The sequence below is a fragment of the Falco punctatus genome (assembly GCF_963210335.1).
Source record: "Falco punctatus genome assembly, chromosome: 2".
Lineage (NCBI taxonomy): Eukaryota > Metazoa > Chordata > Aves > Falconiformes > Falconidae > Falco > Falco punctatus.
Window position 1 is genome coordinate 46,220,578 of NC_137581.1, and position 21,268 is coordinate 46,241,845.

The following is a 21,268-nucleotide window of genomic DNA, read 5'->3' on the forward strand; positions in this document are numbered from 1 at the left end:
GCAGCTCAGCTGTTCGTAGCCACAGAAACAGAAAATGTTATTTGGAAGGAAGAAGGAAGTACACCAAATCTGCTATGTCTCAAACCTGACAGTGTCTCTTTAAAATGTTCTTAAACCTGTTTAACACACCCTTAATTTTCACCACTCCCTGGGAACATGCACCTCTTATAGTAGCTTGTAAATCAAGAAAAACCAAACCCAGCAATTTATTCTCCAGTGTGTGGTGGCTATTTTCACACACCCAGCCTGGCCGTATAATTAAGCTACAACATAGCTTGCTAACTTGGAGCTTTTTGCTTCAACCTAAAATGAGTTTAGCACTATAAGCTTAAAAGTTTCAAGTATTCTGGAGCAGAATTGCATATTTCAAAATGAAAATTAAATGCCCAGCCTTGTTTACGTGGCACTTAACAACAGCAACAAAAACAAACGGAAAAATCTTCAGCTCAGTTCTTTGTGTACTGAATATTAAAACTCATGTAAAGGATTGTTTCTACTAACATTCTTCCCAAAGTACTCACAATTTTAAAAACAATTATTCAGAGGAATATAATTTACTCAGAGTAAAAGGGAAGAAAGACAAAGAATTCAAAGATCATGATTTAGGCATAACACTATGGAGGTTCTGCTCAGAGGTTCATAAAAGATGCCAAACCTCATTTATACTGGGTTGTCTGCAGCTCAGTGATCTGAACAGAATGAATACAGTTATCTACAAGGAAAGCACCTAAACCCCAAAATTCAAGTCTTACTGTTGCTATAGCTAAAGGGTTCAAATCCAGAAAGATCCAACACACTCCTTCTAAAAACAGAAGGAATACTTTGTACCAATGAATGAAAGGGATGGAATTGCCAGGAAAGCACAATGATTTTTTTAGTTTCTCTCTCTCCTCTTATCTGGCAGTTTCTCTGTGGATCAGATTCCTCACATGGCCAGATTAAAATTTCCTTGTCATACTTTTTGTGTAAGTGGCCACAGCATACGGAAGCTGTGTTTTACAATGCATCACAGTACATGCAGTTTGCTTGAGAATTAGACAAATTTTGATGTTGTATAGATGCAGTGCTGCTGAGGCTGCAGAATGAGCTTTGTGACTTAAATTTTGTCCAGTCACAGAGAAAAAAAAAAAAATAGCTGCATGTTTGTTTCCTTTTCCTTTTAATTTGGCAAGAAGTCATTGCATTCTACAAGTGGAAAAAAAATATTTCAAATCCTGCCATTACATGGGATCCATCTGACATGTCTAGGTGTTTACAGTGTAGATGTCTACTTCTGACTTGTCATCTTAGGCTCCCTTTCAAGACAGTGGAGAGAAATAGTAACTTCTAGAGCCCAATGCTCTGACCTACTTTAGTCATCTACATTAGAGCGAGATTACATTAGGGATGTCTTGGGTGACAAATGTGGTAGGAGCCTAGCTTTTGATGTAGCCTAGCTTTTTTGTTAAATAGGGCCCGCGATGGAAAGTCTCGCCCAGCTCTAGAGGAAACAAGTGTTTGAAAATAGCTGCCACCAGTTTGACTTATCCTTTCATTGAGTAGAATTCAGATTATTTACTTAGACGTTAATTGGCATTTAGTTTTCTCAGGCTAATAGACTGCATGAGGATTCAGAGCAGCCCATACTTGAAATTACCAGGTCCTTCACAGTATGCTCTTAGAGCACTGTGGCAGCATCTGGAACTTCAGAAACTGATCTGGGACTCCATGATTACATCCAGATAATTATAATAATTCTGTTCTGACTCTTTCCCTTGTAATATCACACAAATTATTTTGAAATCATCCTGTTCTAAAGCCCAGCCTTGTTTACATTGCACTTAACAACAGCAACAAAAATAAATGAAAAAAAAAAACCCAGCTCAGTTCTTTGTGTACTGAACATTAAAACTCATGTAAAAGATTGTTTCTGCCAACATTCTTCCCAAAGTACTCATAGTTTTGAAAACAATTATTCAGAAGAATATAATTTACTCAGAATAAAAGGGAAGAAGAAGTTGATATTTAAAATGTACTATCTTCCTCACCATTGTAACAGTCTGTTGGCCAGTTTATATAAAAGGACAAGGATTTTGTAAAGACAAGATGAGAGCTCATTGTTTTTTCTGCTTCTCAGCCCATGCAGCCCTACTTGCAGATGTGTCAGTTTAGGAAATGTGTTCTCCTTTCTTTCACATAGTTCTGTTCGTGATTGAAATCTGCACCTGAAATGTATTCCTTGGCATGTGTTTGGAAATGGTATGAATCCTTCTACTTTACTCAGATAAAGGAGGACAATGAGACAACTGAGTTTTCCTCCAGAGAAGCTGGGAGGGGAACGTGGAAGGAAGATGCCATTTCTGTGATACGATTTTCTATTTTACTCCTACAGATGACCTACATTTCAACACATATCATAAATCTGCCTTGCTATTTTATTTATTTGAACAGGTGAGCAATTTTATTTGACTGCAAAGGTATTTATTAGTAAGGAAAGGGTCTTGAACATGTGCAAACAAAATACAGTGCTCTCTATACTTACATATATACATGCTTTCCACATTTGTCATGTAATTAGAGAAGAACTTCAGTCCGAAGAAAATAAAATGACAATGCTGAATGACTGTCAGCTGAGGGGCTGAATGACAGCCCCTTCACTAAGGAGACTGGGTTATTTTAATCCCTAAAACATCAACATTCTACAGACATTTAATATCACCTAATTGTTCACATCAATATCAAAGAATTAGGAAATAATTTTCATGCAGTTTTAGTTATGTGCTTTATACAAATTTTGACCATAGGGGAATAACATAGGAGCAGCAGTCCTTGTTCAGCCCAAAGGTCTATTTAGCCCAATATTCTGTCTCCAACAGCAGCCAAAAGCAGATGCTCAGGGAAAAGTGGAAGAACAGGGAAAGTATGTAAGCTGCTTTCCCTAACTGTCCTTACAGTCTCTATCAGTTTGCATGTTAGGGTCTTTTGTAACCAAATGTAGTTTCGGTTTACTTAGTAACCATCAATGGATATCTCTTCCACTAGCTTGCCTTCCTTGTCATTGAACTGTTTTATGTTTGGGTACACACACATGTATACAGAAGTATTTATGTACATACACACAAGTACAGATATACACATTATAAATAAGCTTTTGCATTTCATAAAATGTTGGAAAAACAGCTTCCTGCAGCAAGGACAGCTTACATACATATTGTAGGAAGAAACGCCTCATCCCCCCGCCCCCCCCCCCCTTTTTTTTTTCCCTTCCTACTAGGTGAATTTTGATGCCACATAGCTCTTGTACTGGGAGAGAATTGAAATACACCTTTCTCATACTGTTTGTGATTTTTTAGACCACTTACACGTCCTTTTGGATATCCCTTCACCACACTAAAAGGGGCTTAGCTGATGCATTTGTTCTTTATGTGGAGAAGTAATTTTGTCTCTCTGACCATCTTTTTTTTCCTTCTCTGAACCTTTTTAAGTTCAGTGCCATACTTTCTGATTCCCATTTTTGGCCTTTCTCTTACTTATTTTGGAACATATTTCCTAACAACTCTTCTACAGGAAGCCATTCTGTGCTAACTGTACCACAGCCTGCATCTTCCAGGAATGCAGAAATACCTACCTTTCTTCCATGCTCATATTCAGCTTTGATGTGGATAGAGAACAGGATCACAATCTGTTACATTTGGCTGGCATGCAGTGCAGATATGTGTGCCAATAACACTAGTGTGGAACCCACCTGTCATTCATTAAATAGGTCAGATACTGGTTCACTGGGTGTTTTTTTGATTTTTCAAAATGGTAATCAAGGTTTTCAAATGGTAATCAAGTTCTCAATCAATTAATTTGATCCAAATAAAAAAAGAAACCATCATTGCAAGAGAAAAGGCTGCTTAGCCCTAGCAGATAATCCCAGCACAATACCAGGACAAGGAGAGAAACCCAGTCTTATCAAATAAGTGTAATTTGAAGTTCCTCACATGTATATAATTTTAAGAGGCAGATATATCTCCTTATCTGCACCATAAAAATAACATCCTGTTGGGTTGTCGCCTATGTATTAACAGTGCCTATGATCAACTAATCACTATAAGAAAATTTCAGATAGGGAGCAGGAAGAAACTTTCCTCCCCTTAACTTCTTCTCCTCTAACACCTTTTAATAAGATGGCTTTCCCTGAGATCATCACTATTGGTTCTTTCTCACAGCTCTCTGCGTGGGGATTTTTAAGTGATGGAGATATAAAGTCTTTCTTATTCTTTAATGAAAAAAACACGACTAATTCTAATTCTCACACTCCCACTACTACTGGCCAGCATGTGATTTTCATTTTTTTTAGCCACTCAGATGAATATTCTTGGTTAATTCAGATGGTGGTAACACATTAACAAATAAGCTATTTATCAATAACATAAGCTACAGAACTGGTTACAGCCATTCAGCTGGTACCACACAGATGTCACTTGACCTAGATTTACAGTACAATTTTCCTTAGATAACTGATTTTACCAGTAACTCTTTGTGTTCTTTAGTAAGGTGGTAATGGTACTGATGCAGCATGAAGATACGCAATTTTAACATACTATGGACCAGACTTTCAGGGAAATCTGCAAGATATTTCACTCATTTGCAGAGTAGAGAGGTATGCAAATTGTGGGAAAATCAGGCCCACTAACACTGAAGATTATGTAGCTCCATGAAATGTGCTGGCACCTGCTATGATTAGCATTTTTCTCTGCCAAGCAATTTTAGAGGAAAACATAAGACACTGTTCAGCCATTTTCTGCAGCAACTAGAAGCAATAAAAAGATTTAGACATTTTGCATACTATTTATAGCAATTTTTTCTTCCTTCTTTCGTGTATGAACTTTGCCACACCTTTTGGGAGAACAATGGGCTGCCAAATACATCTGCATTGTCACTAAGTTTTTCTTAGCATTTAAAAAATGCATACAAAAAATCTCTGAGAGTGTTCCTTCCTGTATTCAGGAAGGTGTGGTTAAACAGCCAGATTGCATACCTTACTTTAATCAGCTGAAAGGTTTTCCCCAGGAACAGCAACCTGCAATGGCAATAGGAAATGTGAGTTGGGCTGGTAAAAATTAATCCTTAAAGCACAACATTATCCCTGATGCATTCTGGTATTTCATATCAGACTTACTGAAAAGTACTCACTTTAACGATAACATAATCTAGTGAAAGTGGCTTTAAATTGTTCTGCCTCTGCACAACAGCTGTTGCTACATGATATTACAGAATTATTCTTCTATCTGTTTTAATCACCCAAGTGATAAAATTCTGAAAAATACAGCATAAAATGAAAAAGGAGAATTCAATGTATAATGTCTAAATATTAATTTAGACTGTGGTGAGACCAATTATCTTTATGTCATAGTAAAAGGGCTGTAGTGTTATTCTCTCTCCAGTAAAATATTTACATTTTAGGGAGGTAGAAAAACTGTGGTAATTGTGTTCCCTCCCACAAAAAAAATATCTTATAACTCAGTGGTAAAAGTAGTCTGCTGGTAAAAATGGGCCACTGTCAAAAGGAGGAATTATTTGTACTTGTGTTTAGCCATAGGCTAAGTGGCTTTTCCAATTGGAAGGCTGTTGCTTTCTCATCCTTTCCTTTGAAAGGGTTAGGCATGCTTGAAGATAAGCTTTGCATGTGGATTAGGCAAAGGAATTCTGACTTTCTGAGCACCAAGGGGAGAACAAAGTTGTTAAAAAGGACCCCAGGTGCTTGGCATTGCCAGTAGTTGCCCTTTGCAAGGCTGCACAGGACATTGCTTATCTACATTTAAAACCCACGTCTCAGTATGAGCTAGGATGCCCGTGGAGAAAGGGGGTTTCCATCTCACATCAGAGCAGTAGTTTATTTTATTTTGAGGTGTCTCTCTAGGAGCAGGAGGAGCAGAATCTTCAGAGGAAAGTTACAGAAATCCCATGGGAGTCTAATGACAGAATAACCCGCCTGCGGAAAAAAATCATAGTCCTTACTTCTCCCTCTCCTCTCTGTTGCAGTCATGAATACTACTGCAATTCACACAACCGTTTCTAGTCTGAGTCATACATACCTCTTGGTAAGGGTGTACCCATAGGCAATATGTTTCCTTGGTTAATTATTTTGACCAGGGGTGAATAGTACCTCTGTACATAGAGGCAGTGCAAATCCCGAGCATTCCCTTATTTTATGTAGGGCTGGACCGGGAATTAAGGTCCTTGTGTTAGTCACCTTCAAGGAGAAGGTGTCACCCTATACATGAGTACCACTTCCTTTTCTATGTTAAGTAGTAGTATATTTGCTGCAGTGGGTTCTTTTTTCCCTGAATGACCCTTCCCCTTTTGACTTAACCTGTTAGAACTGCTGCCTACATATATAGGTGATCTTAGATCAAGCTGAAGCAAGGGAAATGTATGGGCGGCGCAGATGCGCAACCCACTTCCCAGATAAATGTTAAAATAACTAGCTGAGTCTGCCTGCTAAATGCTGCCTGGCAGCTGGCCATCATCCACTGCTGACACCTATGTTTTAGAGTGTTTAGTTTTAGTCATCTTTTGACATGAGTTATGTCAAACACAATTCACTTTGGAAAAATCAGGTCCAATGAGTAGGACTATACTAGTTAAGTAAGGGTAGGACCTGGGCTTGAGCAATATCCTCTGTTTGCCCGTGCTATTACTGTGCACGATCCTTGACACAGTTTTGTTATTTCTGAAAAAAACCTTGGGCATGGATCTCTCTATCACAAACCCAGGACTGTTTCCAGTAAGAGAGTGGATGAGGCCACATAGTTCTTTTTGGAAAGTGAGTTTAGTGATACAGATAAAAACCATGCTGTCCTCAGGCCAGAGGCTCAGCTTTGGTATGTTTAACTTAATAGGATAAACGTAGCTTTTTAATCTATATCTTGAAACTAAAAACTTTGCACAGCATTTGCTAGAATGTCTTTAAATCTTTTGGGCACAACAGTTATAATAATAGCATCTTCTAACCCAGAATACAATAGTTTACCAATCTTACTCGGAAAGTCTGAAGTATTAAAGGATTTTTCATTAGGGGGACTGAGTGTATGGAAAAAATGCATTCAGTAGTATTAATTCCTTTTTGGGAGGAGTCACAGAATGGTATTTGTCCAAAAAGTGGCCTGATGAGTCATTGTTCATTCCCATCTCTCCCTTGTGAATCTACACAAAAACTCAACAGGGCTAGGTTACATTATGCTATTTTCATGATTGCCATCTTTATAAACCTTAAAAAGGATGTGGAGGTAGCACAATATTTTGCAATATGTTATGCACATAAAAATGGAAACTCAACAAAAACTGAGGAGAAAATCATGCAGAGAAAATGCACCTTACTAGCTATCAAGGGACATAAACTTTGCAGAAAATTATAAACTAAAGCTAAGTACACAGAACACAACCATGTTGTTCAGAGCACAGCAGGAACTGGGAAGTATGATAATGTATGGCCAATGTAAGGTGCTACATGTGTTTGACTTTAGCAACACTGAATAAGCCAGTCAAATCTAAGTGATGGCATTTATGAACTCGTTATGTTCACTTTTCTACCACTGCTATTGTATTTTAAATGTCAACATCCCATACCGGCAGTTTCTTAGGAGGCATTTTAAGAATTCTTTGGATGACAAACAAGCATAAGCCTCCATTGCTTGTGGGGTTATTTAAATTGAGATGGATAGAAATGGCTCCTGAAATATGCTGCAAGTCTAAGCAGCAAGAGACAGTGACCTCTGATTACTAATCAGTAATGTGTCCCTATTGCTTGTTATTAAACTAAAAAGAGGAGTTAATGTAGGGACGAATTCTAAGATATTGTTTTCTCTCATAAATCATGTCAGGCCATGCACTCTGCAATATAAATCAAGCTATCAGCATGATTTCGGTGGCATTATATCCCATTACATCAGCTAGGGATGTGACCATTTATGTTTGTATCTATTTTTCAGAGAAGTTCCTTTATTTTCTTGAGAGAATGGCAAGCAAAAGCACAGTATTTAACTAACTCCCAAGAAGGAGATTACATGGACATTTGGTGATAGGTAAATATGAAATGAGTTACTGTCATCACCAAAGCACCTACCTTTATGGTTGAACTAAAAAAAAGTATTCCTTCAACTCTGATAATAATAGTAAAGCATGGCCCAATGCAGTGATTAGGTAAATTACATTCTTTGATTAAAAGTCATTGGTTGTCAATGCAGAGGCATATACTCGCTTGTATTTTTTGCTTTGCTCCTTTTTTGACACTGCTGAAAAATATGTCCAGAATACTATCTGTCTGTGCTTCAACTGGGGAATTTTCTTGAGAGTGAGAAAGGAAATAAGAGAGACAGCATTCAAATGTTGATATAGTATGACCAATTAAATGTCACTGTTTCCATATTTCTGTCCCTTCTTCAGTTAAATAAGGACTTTAAACTAGAGAATGAAAATAAAACTGTTCTCTAAATGTGACTGCTGAACAGTTCACACAATATGGGGATGGCTGGATTTGTGATACATTTTACCTGTTATACTTAGATCCAGAGGCAGAGTTTGAGTTCCCCTGAATTTCTGAAAGCTGAGTTTCTTCAGAGTATGAGAAGTTTCTTCATGGAAAATAGTTACAGCTCACTTTCACTGTATGCTTATGCTGAAATGTTCTATTTCTGATACATGGCACTGCATCATGTATTCTTTATTCACCAGGAACAACACTCGCATGTGATTACCATACAGAAAATGAGACAGAATGATTAGGAGTAAGTCAGATTTGCTTTAATCTGGGGGGAAAAAAAAAAATGTTTTACAAATTTTTTCCAGCTTTGAAATATTAAGTAATCAGCATAACTAACAAAAAATTCACCATACATTTAATACACCAGTTGTTGCAGATCAGTCAATTAAAGATAGCTGGCCTGCTTTATTCTTAAGCTATGTAAGTACCATTGTTAGAATTTCTTCTATGTGTGCATTTTCCTGTAGAGGGTCTCTTCTGTCACGCCAGCCACTAAAGAGTTAGCCATGACTGTCATGGAATAAGCCTCAGGCTTACTTGGAGTAGCAGAACCTGCTTGCTGGGCCCCATAGTTTCTTCTCTGTGTTCAAAGGTTATAAGTACAGGAAAATATCAATTTAATTTGTCCAAACTCTATTGATTGCATCTCTATTTCTGTTCCTCAAATATGTTAGCTGAAGAAGGCGGCATTGTGAGACAGGCTAAGCTTATCTCTGACTTACAAGCAGAACTCTTTTTTGTTGAATATAAAATGATAACAAATTAATATCATCTAACATCTGGATTGTGAAAGAAAAATGCTTCAAAAACAAAAAGATGTTCTTAGTCTCAGGTTTTCTTATTACAAATCAAAGCTATATGTCCATTTCAAGTCAAAGTGTATGTAGATCTTTTTTAAGCTAATTCCCATGGGCATTTCTCATGAGGAAAGACATCTGTTTCATTTGGGCGGCATGTGTGTTAAAACTGTAAAATCCCAATATGTCTGTAAAGGGATGCATTCACAAAATTTTCTTCTTTGTCACAAAAAGATAAACATATAATACGGTTTACCTGAATATGCCAGGACTGCTGGTAGTTAGTAGTTTATACTTTGTGTTTTCTTGTCTGCTGCTCTGCTTCATCAGCTGTTATTTCATCAGATGTAACCAATGTTTAGACAATAACCTCATGCTACTAAGTACCAAGCCTATGAAGAGGTAGCCATCAGCAAAAATAAGAATTAGAAATATGGCTAAAGAGACATGTTAATTTCTGTCAGAGTTTTCTTTTTTGTTGTTGAAAGAAATTCTTAACTTTCACAAAAGACAACTGGGCTAAATGTTACCCGGCATCTCACATAACGGCATCTCATGTAATTCATTACCAAAGCTCCCCAAATATAAAATAAATGTTGGCTTGTATAAGATACATTAGAAACAGACTCTGTATCTTAAACAGAACCATAGGGTTGTATACAGCATTCCTATAAGCAAGTTATTGATTCCATGCTACTTTATTTATTAACAGTAAACCAGTTCTTAGCCTACACAGAAACATATTGCAGCCATTTTAAAGGGAAAAAAGTGAAGGCAGTCTCTTCTTTCCTTGCTGTTTATTACTCACTGTACTAAAGGAGAACGCAAATGTGCACAGATAAGAGAGACTTGTAACAAGATCTCATGTGGGAGGGCTTTCCCCTCCAGATTTTTGTCTCTGCCCACATACTCAAGCAGCGCAAACACTTAATGTGTATCAGATTCTGATGTGTGTTCCCCGTGTAACATTTCTGCAGAATTTTCCTCTGATGAAATACAGTGTTTCTTCATGTTCACCTGTATAAATACCTGAAACCCTGAAGCTGAGAGGCAACCCTATAGCTCTGCAATGTATATTTCTGTGAAAAATCCAAATGAGTGTAGTATATTTTTTCAAATAGGAATTGCTTGGGTTTCTGTTTCAAGGTCTGCAAAAGCATTTCATTCCATGAAACCCAGCCCTGCTGCACTTGAAAAGTAAACCAAGCACAGGAGTGTAACAGGTCACTGGTACTTTTAATTGATCTGGTATTTCTACAAGGTGCCACCCTTTTCCACACCTCCTACCTCCTCCTTAAGTGACTCAGCCTCTAAAGGAGAAATCTCTTGACTTTTCAGACAGCTGTATGAGGAAAAACAGTTCAGCTCTCTGACTGCTTTGGCTGTACCTCACTTCCAGGTGTCCCCAGGTTGACTTATCACACTGAGCCACACTAGGACACTAACTTCTACCATACCCAGGTAAGGACATTTACTTTCCTGGGGTTTTATACCATGTATGGAGAGTCCTATATCTTCAGATGTTTTGTGGTTTCTTCGTGTTCAATTTAGGATCCCGCTCCAAAGGATCTGATTTTCAAGAAGTGTGGAGAACTTGACTATGAAAATCCAGCTCTTAAAATGTTTTAGTTTAGGTGTTCAGATTCCCTGGACCTTTCTGAAATCTCTTGTCCTTACTATCTTAATTACTTCACTATTGACAATATATTGCTAATCCTACTTTATTCTAGTGCTATTTTTCTGATGATAAACTCACTGTTCAGACCCCTCTTCATGAATGGCTGTTTTAATATAATTTCTGCTCTTTGGTTGGTTTTATTGTTTCTTTATACTTTCTTTGGATTTTTATCCGAAAATAAAGAGTACTAAAATCTCATTTACTTGAATTTACTTCAAGTATATTATTTTGGAAAAAAAAAAAAAAAAAGCAATACTTTGCTTTCATTTTCACCTTTGCAAAAGGTGTAGCAAAAATACCCATCCTGGTTTGATACAAAGACTTATCTATACCATGAATTTAAACCATGTATAAACAGGAAAAATTCTTCATTAAAAATCTAGCAAAGTGAAAGGAAAGAGTTGAATAAAAAAAAAATAATTAAATTATTACCCCCTTCTACAGTCAGTTAAAAAAAGAAGTCTTTTAAACTTCATATGTTTCTAATTTGAAAACACTACAAATTTTGGTTCCTAGCAGCTGATTTTACATTAGTGACAGTTCCAAAGCTTAATTTCGTTCAAAACAGAATCTCCTCCACCCACATCTTGAAAAACCAGTTTTGAGAGCTCTTTCAGCTACAAATAGATGAATGATTTCTGTTGTACGTTCATGTGTTCTCTAGTTCTACCTTGCCTGTTTTCTCTTTTACAAACATACACATTATTCCTACTCTCTGTGAGAGTTGTTATTAATTCTGTGGCCTAAATTTTAGAGTGGAATACTTATTTAAACACAATGTATTATTTACAGACATTTACAAATGTATTATGTGGTTATTGCTCTGATACATAACTCTTGAAAAAAATTTCATTCTAGGAACATGTTTTTGTTGTTCTTTGATGTCTGTAAAATAAATGTAGATATTTTTATATGTAGTCCTCAGCAAAAGGATAAAAGCCTAACTAATTGCCAAATAAAGAGAATTGTGTTACTTTTAATTCTGTTTAACTCAAGTGTTTATTCATTAAGTTCTGAATACACACTTGGTAATGTGCTGAGTTAGCAACACCACTGTTCTTTCTATTTCGTGTCCTGACCTAAAGTCTTGAGTGATGGCAGTGGATACTGTTGACCATTTCTTAGGGAATAAAGTACAGCACCAGTTATACATACAGATCCGCACCTGACAGAGTGAGCCTTTAGGGCTATTGTGGAGATCATATGCTTGACTGAAATAGCAAGGTTGGAAGTGTGAAGGATGGTATGGCCTGGGCTGTTGATTTGAAAACCAGCCTTTATCTGCAATCAAGAAGTAAAGCAATGCTTAGAAATACAAATTATTATTTCAGTTGAAGTATAGGTGGACAGATCTGATGGCCCAGTCACAGCACTTCTGATATTTGAGGGAAGAAAAGATGGATGTAGAGAACAGCAAAATTGGTATTGACTTCCAAACAAGAAAAATTTCACCTCACATACTTATGGAAGTCTACCTAGAATAACTGTAATGATGTATCTTCCCAGTGCCTTATTTCTAAGGCTTGGAGATCTTCATCCTGTACCAATTCAGAATTACTTTAATCAGTTGCTTGCTCACACATCTAGGTCTTACTATATTCAAGAGAAATGATGGAGAAAATAGCAAAGATTGCTGACCTGACATGAAAGTTGTTAACTGAAGACAAGGAAATACTGTAGTGTGCTTCATAATTGTGATTAAGTAGGATCAAATGTGTTTTTGTTTAAAATGTCATAATCTCCACATTCATCTCATAAAAATAAAAGATAAGCCATGTAGTATAGAATTGACATTAACAGTTAAAATGGAAAAAAACCCCAAGACCAAATCCAAAAAGTAAAGCTGAAGTAAGCCTTCATTTTATTCTCTCACTAATAGTTATTCTATTCAAAATTCCTCCTGGACTGCAGTGAAAGCAAGCAAATGGGTCAAAACACAAAGGATGTGGAAAATTATTTCCTAACCTTTTATTAGCTTTGTAATGGAAAAATTCTAAAATATTGAGCTCTGGTTAGTCACAAGATAATGATGTTCAGCTTAATTTAGAGCAGAATAGTCCTTCTAAAAGATGAAATTTTGGTGGAAAGTTTCATATTTGGGATAAGGAAAGAACAAAGTATGTTTATTTTCTTTTTCATATGGTAGATATTAGATGTTTCTGAAAAGCTGGAACTGTAAGGATGAGGAGCCAACAGTAGTGAGCAAGCTGTGGCTATGCAGAACCATGTATAAGAAACCTGTTTGTTCCAGCTGGCATTTTATGTGGACATGCCAAACTCTGTGGTTTCTATACCCCCCAGGCTGCTTTAGCAATGCAGTATGAGAATCCGGAAGACAGGAAAATTCTGGAACTTTTTTGTTTTAAACTATTTGTTAATCTACAATGTTTTGTATCATCCAGTTCGTTAATAATAGTAGGAATGTTGATATGTTAGATGTTTGGCGATGCTTTATATGAAAAACTCCCCTATAAAAACAAATGTTTTGACTTTTAAGAGAAGGTCTACCTTCCTTGACACTCCCTCAACATCTACTGTGTTGAATTACCTATTATACAGTGTGGTGATATGCGGTACCTCTAAGCTGTGGAAAGAAATATTGTTTATTAAAAGCAAAATATATATAAACTGAATATTTATAAATAAGATCTTAATCACTGTTGTAGCTAGCAGCCAAAGAACAAAGACTTGGTTGTTAACTAGTTCAACCTGATGTGGAAAACATGATTCTTACAGGAAATATTTGTATCATTCTTACAGATTTTTTTTTAATACAGCAATATATATATGTGAAACTTAGTAACATGGAAAGCTACAGCCAAGAACAGAAGAAGGAAGGCAAGAGGACTCTGTTGGAAGAATGGGTGTGTTCAGACCAGCTGAAAACTAGAAGGTCTAGCTTTGAGAATTTAAGGCAGGTGTAAGGTGTTCTGCTGATTGGTCACTACAGGATGTGGAAAGGAGATGTAGAAGTGTGAATCTGGATATTTGTGATAAAAATAGAATTGGAGGCCTGTGCTGCTTTCTGAATAACTTGCTACCAGTTTGGAGGGGCATTTCGCTTTCCCTGAAGTCATGTCTGAATTTTTTTCTGGATTTCTTTGGGATTGTATTTGGATTTCATAAAAAATGGGGGAGGGTCTGAATCCAGGATTACATGTCTTAAAACTTTTTGGGAACTGCTCATCAGACTGGCTGGGGCAGTTTTAATTTTCTTTTAAAGTTTCCTGACGCTGTTTTTAAATTCAAATTACACTGGAGCTACATTCCTGTTTGTTTTTGTTTTGCATTCCAGCTGAGTTGTTTTGCTTCAGTGGCTGAGTTCTTATTAAGAATGCCAGAACATAATTTACTACTATAGTATACTATAGAAGCCTATAACTCCTTTCTCACATTTTCATTTACAAAGTTAAAACGTATTTTTTTAACTCCCTTGAACTATCGGCTAAAGATAAGCAGTTCACTGACCTGTGTGAATAATGTGATGGTTCCAGTTTTTTATGAGCTGAAGTTTTTAAACTAATGTGGTTCTCACAATCTTCTGTCCATTTCCCTTTCCATGTACACAGAACAGACACACACACAAGTCACAACAGTGAAGCCCAAAAAAAGAGTGCTTGGATGAGTTGTATCTGCCTCTACAAAAGAGTCTTTTTATTTCTAATATCTGAAAATTTAAATCTTACCCTGACGATTCTTGATTGTCTGTGCTAGAGATTAAAGTAGGATATTTTTTAATGTGTGATTTAAATTTTAATGGATTAATCTTTGATATATAACTTGAAAGTTTGGAAGCAAAAAGTCAACCTTGAGGACAATATGGCAGTATTCTGTAGGACTAAAATGTCTGGGTGTAAAATTTCAGAATACCTGGCACATTTGCAGTGCTGACTGTAAAAGGGAGTGTGCCTGGTTTTTATATTCATTTACGCATACTACTTGCAGACTGCAAGACTAGGTAGTAGTTTATTCTGGATGCTGTACATATGTGCAACAGAAATCTTGTTTTGCTCTAAAAACATTTAAAAATGAATATAGGATAAGAGACAGAACACAGTTTTAATTAAATTATGGAGGATGAAACAAACACAATTGCTGGACTTTCTTCTGTCATTCATGGATAGAAACGGCTGTTGCTAACCTGCTTTCCAGTTGCTTTTCAGGGTCTTAGTGTCATTAATGAATCTGTGGTTATTCTGTAGATTTTAAAGACAAGCCTCAAAATGTATGGCTTTTTTACATTGGTGAAAAATTGTATTTCAGAACAAAAGTCTGAGGCTTTCTTGTTTATTTTTGACAAAGGTGTATGATACTACCTTGCCAGTTCTGTGAGAAATTTCTGTTTCCATCATGAATCTATAAAAAGGAAGGCTATAGTGTAACATGAAGTCTACGTAGGAGTTTCCTGTAATTTTTAATGACAAATATTTAAATTGCAAAATGTGTATTTTTAACAAGATATTCTAAGCCTTAGAATGACCACATTTCATTTAATTTCAACAAAAGAAGGTTTCGTTTTCAAAGTTTCATGATTCATTTCTCTTAGGAAATAGCTTTAAAAGTCTCTGTTAGAAAATAAATCGAAGTTCCTTCCGTACAAACTACTGCTTCTTCTCCAGATGAAGAAGTGCCAGCACTCGTTGCTTGTGAAACATACTGAAATGTCAAGCTATTATCCTGGGACTGACTGAAATAAAAAAAAACCAAACAAAAAACCCCAACAAACCAGTATCAAATGTCCAGCTGTTGCTAAGCTGAAAACATAAATAAATCAGAGTCCTATCTATCATGTTATGACAGTTCAGGAAAATTTACAGCAAGATTGATTAAACTGAGAGGTTGATAACCTTCCTGAAGAGTGTCCAGGAAATTCAGTGCATATCTACTTAAAACCTTTTGTCAGTAATTTTAAAAGATATTTTATAACCTATTGCAAAATAAATAAGGCTCACCATAGCCCTGAGCATATTTTTTTTGGGGTAGGAACCAGATCCAGCTATCACATGTTTTCTACACAGACTGTGCCAATGCATGCTTGATACCAACAACTAAGTTTAAAAGAAAGGACTGTGGGTCAGAGCCTTCCAATCTACATGCCAGAATATTAAACTCTTATAAACATCTGTAATTTCACAGCTGGGTAAGATACATATGGACTTTTGGACTCAAATATTAGTTTTGTGTTTGTACCTTTACTTTTTAGAAAGATCTGTATTTGTTTACATCCAGGTTTTGGTTTCTTGCTTTCTTTTCTTGGTAATCATCAACTTTTTAAGCAATTGTCCAGCTCTAAGTGCAATTCATTGTGGCATCCACTAGTTTTTAATGGTTTATTATCAGTATTACTTTTAGTATTTTTGCTAAGCTTTTGTCAAAATTCAACATCTTCACCTTCCACTGGTAAAGAAACAGCCACAGGCTCCAGTCTCTCAATCCACTCTACCCTATGTGAGTGGCCAATGCACCCTACATCTGCAAAAAAGCCAGGACAACTGTGTTACCCAGAGAACCAGGAATGTTTGATTTTTAGTGACTGCTTCTGTCACAAAAACTGTTTTCTGGTGTTTTAGTAAATTTTAGCAGCCTCTCCAATGGAGCTGAATGGGAGCTTTCCAGCTTAACTTTTTTTTTCTTGGAAAATGCTGCTTTTCAAAAAGGAATCCATTTGCTAAAGAGTGTCAGTTTTGTTCCCACTACTAAATCAATATTAGGATTGCTTTTTTTTTTTTACTTAAATGGGAATTTCTTGTCATTGAAATGTCGTTATGTTCTGCTTGATGTTTTTCTCTGGGAAAGCCAATATTCAAAATGCAGTTTCCAAGCCTGACGTGAAATCTTTTGACTGGCTCACCTCCCAGATAATAAATATTATTTTTTCTAAATCAGCAGTCTTGGGGGCTCATTTTTTAACCTGGCTTCAGATAAGGGAAGAAGTCAGTGACTGGAAACCTGCTGCAGGGCAGAAGGACCGCATCTACTCAGGACCCCTGTTCAGCTGCAGGCCACCGAGCTGTGAGATCAGTCGGTGGGGCTGGGTGAACCCGCATGTGCTCAAGGCAGGGCTCTGAGCCACGGGCTGATAACATCTTGCCATTAAGCTAAACACCTCACCCCATTCTTTATTACTCTGTCTTGCCCTCCAAAGGCTCTCACCACCCCTCGTGTTCTCAGGGAAGGAGGTCCTGACAAGGAACAGGAGGGAGAGGCAGTGGCAGGCAGAGGTGCAGGGTAGGTGTACACGTAGTCATCACCAGGGAGGGGAAAAGCCACTGCCATGCCTGAGCTTCACTTCTAAGAGGGCTGCAGCTAGCACAAGGTCATTCCACCCTATCGGACTAAACTTGTGCGAAGAGGTGATCAAAGTGGCAACCAAACTTAAACTGGCTTTGGGGCTGATTCTTAATCTCACCGCCAACTCTCCTTTTTTTTTTTTTTTTTTTCGTTTTCTTTTAGATTCCCACAGAAGGACAACCCGCTGAACAAGATGTCAGCTTTCAGCATACGAAAACAGTCTCCTAATCAAAGCGGTAATACTCCTTCATTTTCTGCTCTCAGGGCACTCAGATGTTGAGGCACGGCCTCTCTGCTTTCTAAGAATTGCCATGCCCATTGCACAGCTCCCTCTCAGGGCCTGCTGCCACTCTTCGGCAGTGACAGGCAGGTTATTAGATCCACAGTAGGACCTGCTTCAGACACAAAGCTAGCAGTGTTGAGCATAAACTTTTACTGGCAGGGACTCAGGCCAAAACACCATGCTGGGCAGCGTAGTGTGGTGGAGCTGGAGAAGCAGGCACTGTGGTGCAAGATGGTGGCTCACGCTGCTGAGGCCCATGGCTGCTGTAGAAACCTGACAGGAGCACGGTGGCTGGCAGCGCAGTGGGCAGACAGGGCATCCATTGATCTCAGCACCATATCTTTGACTCACTCAGGGAAATGAGGAGAAATTAAGGAAAATCAGAATGAGGGGAGGGTAGGGGAAAGCTAACCACTGTCAGATGTGTTCGTTTGTTCCACTGGAGGGATGAAACTTGAGGAGTGCTGGAGTGTGGTTTGTATGCAGACAAGTGACCAGAGGGAAACTGGAAACACGATGAAATTTTCCATTTGCCCGTAATCTACAAAATACTTCTAAAGACTGAAAGGTTTGAGGCACATGAGGACATGGTTTGGGTGGGATGTGCCAGGTTTAAGTACACCAAAATGGCTGCAGCCACAGCATGGAGCTGCTTGGCTCTACCATGTTAAGGGCATAAACTGTTTATTGCCAAAATAAGAAAGGGATAAGCTCCATCTGACTGAGATCATGTGACCTGAACTGTTGTATCAGTTCTATATTGAATTTTTTAACCAAAACTTGGTAGACAATTAATTAGACTAGAAATGAGTACTCTTCAGCAAACCCAAGGCCTCATGCATTAGCAAATTAATTGTGATGTTTCTTGAAAAGAAAACAAAATATGTATTCCTTGGCTACTGCCTTTGAAGATTTGCCAAAACCTTGCTTGCGCAAAGCATGATTTCTGTGAAATCCAAGAGATTTTTGCATAGGTAGTAACAGTTTTCCTAAAATGCTCTTGGAAAAAAAGCCAGTATTGCACCTGCAGGATTAATTTTAGTAGTTGGATATATACTGAGTACTTCTTGAATATACAGAACTATTTATGTTATGTTCGCATCATTGAAGATTTTTTCTTCAAGATTCAGTTTATGGCTGACACTAGAGCACAGATTAAAACATACTGTGGACAGTTGAAAGCATCTTTGGCTAAAACTGTTAGTATGAAAGGAAGGCTGGAATAATTTCCACTCCATGAGCTGCCATCAGCTATCCTTGCTGTAGAGGTATTATCTCTGGAATGTATATACTTGAACTTACCTTTTTCCTATTTTTGAAAATTAACTTATTTTTCCCCAATGCAAATGATTGCACAAAATTAAAAATATCTAAATATTTATCAGAATGGGAAGGAACAGTTTTTGCTACTGGATCTTCATTCAAATCCTTGATTATTGAATGTTGCAAAGTTTTTTTCTATCTATGTATGTTTATCCGAGTTCCTATTATATCCCAGTCATTACTCATAGTATCAGTACATTCAAAACAGTAAATACTTAGAGCAAATGCACGTAATGTGGTCTTGTTCGCCAATTGCAACTATCTCCATTCTTGACAGTGACTAAAAAACAATACTATTATTTAAACTGATGGAGGTCCTATCTCTTTTTGGTTTGCAAGAAATGTTTATTTTAATATATATTTTTATGAACCACTGGAGCTATGTAGATGAGGTTAGGATACCTTCATTTTTTGGAGTCTTTAGAGCCAGGTTTTAATAAATATTTTTAAAATAAAAAATAGCTCAATTGGCACTGAACAGGCCGATGCAGAAATCATGAAGTGAGGATAGACTTTTTGTTCTTAATCTACTATGACTGAAAGCACATTCTTACAAATCTCATCTTTGATGTGCCTGCTCATTTCTTAATGGTCTCAAAGGGCTGTGTTTATGCTGCTTAGAAAAAGAAAGCCAAACCTTGGCATTAAGGCCAAGAGACAGCAAATGTACAGCCATGCTTCTTAAATGTCTGTCACTTCTTTAGCAGCTGTCTTGGAGAGAGCTAGTCCAACACAGAGCCACAGATTTTCTTATAAATCACAGCAGAATGCCAAAACACAGCTCTAACTAATAACATAATACTGACTGCATGCATTTTCTGTGGGTGGTCTTTCTATACACAATCTTTATGGTCAAATGTCCTTACTGAACATCAGATAGTGATATCTCCTGAAATCTGGTGGTGTTGAACTCCTTTTGCGTGAATGCTCAGAGAGTGAGGAATTCATGGAGAAAACCGTTGAGGTCTCTAAAGGAAAATCTGAGAAACTCTATATTTTTCATCAGTCAGTGTGTTGATTAATTGGCTGGTATTGACAAAGGTTTTGCATATTTAACTTTACACCTTCTCTTGTCTAGGAAAGTCTGGGGCAAGTCTTACAACTGAAGTTTCTGTTTAGGCTCAACTTCCAGTCTTCCATTTTAAAGGAGAATGTTAAAATGATACAACAATATTCCCCTCACCTCAAACAGGCTGATGATATGAAACATAGGTGAGAAGAAAAAAACCTGAGTACTGGAGAATAGTCAATGGATTTTTTTTTGCTTACTTCTGGGCCAGACCCCTCATAAAGGGAAACCAAAGCGGATAAACATCAGACTTCTAACACAGTGAGGAATATATATTCTCACAAATCAAGTCACCATTGTATTGTTAGTTCCTCAATATACTAAATACCAGTGTTGTTGGGCAAAGATATTTTAGGTTGATTTCATAAGAAAATAAGGCTTCCATGTTCATATCTTGTGTGATTGTGCATGCCTGTCTGTCCCTCTTAATAACCTTTGAAACCATACACCAATTTTAGTTAAATTTGACGTAAAGACATAGATCTTAAAAGTATTGCTTTATTGAAAGTTCAATAAAACTAGGTAGCTGGTTAGAAAAGAGACTTTGTTCATTCAGCCACTGAGGAAAAAGCTTCAGAGGGAGTCTAACCCTTTTGAGAAACCTGAAATTCCACACATGTTTGGCTGGATGTAGGTGGAAGACCATGTGATCATCTCATGAAATTTGCATCCTGTCACACATCTGCAAACACAAAAACCACAGACAACACCCCAGGAAACAGGATTCATTAGTTTGACTTTCCTGGAATTACTGTTGTCTGTATATTTCAGAATTCCTTTATCAGATCTGTAATATTTGTTTACATTAAAAACATACAAAGCTGTTTCATGTTAAAGATGAAACTGAATTTAGTTTGGTAAACAAGGCTTGTGCAGTCCCTTCAAAGTCAAAGGGATCAAGCCACAGACTTTGCAAGCAAGTGGTCTGCACTGGAGTGTCAGCTGAAGATTCAATGTGTGTTAAACTTTTACATATTTCAACCTAATAGTACTTAAGTTTCCAAAGTTATCTCATATGTTCATTTTCAAGACATACTTGCATTTGCAGAAAATAAGAGCCCTTCTGTCGCAATTAAAAGCAGACAACAGTCTACTCATGACATTAACAAACGACGGACCCTTCTGCAAGATAACAGCTGGATAAAGAAGAGGCCTGAAGAGGAAAGGTAAGAAAGATATGAAGTACATTTCTTCTGTATTCAGTTCAGTATGCCAAGTATATTTCTTGAAGTGACTGCTTTTTCATGAATGGTATCAACCAGAATTACATTAATTTAATCAAATAGCTATTATTTGTTTATCTTGATGAGGTATTGAT

General features: G+C 37.1%; 1 protein-coding gene across 1 annotated transcript in view; it reads left to right on the plus strand.

Moving 5' to 3' along the window:
• Positions 1-21,268, plus strand: part of SCEL (sciellin) — a 77,339-nt gene that overhangs the window by 22,703 nt on the left and 33,368 nt on the right. Inside the window, exons 1-3 of the mRNA XM_080375845.1 lie at positions 1-10,767; positions 17,438-17,511; positions 20,999-21,116. The exon at positions 1-10,767 is cut by the window's left edge and continues 22,703 nt beyond it. Of these exons, the coding sequence (XP_080231971.1) occupies positions 17,469-17,511; positions 20,999-21,116 (161 nt within the window). The 5' untranslated portion in view covers positions 1-10,767; positions 17,438-17,468. The remainder of the gene's footprint in view (positions 10,768-17,437; positions 17,512-20,998; positions 21,117-21,268) is intronic.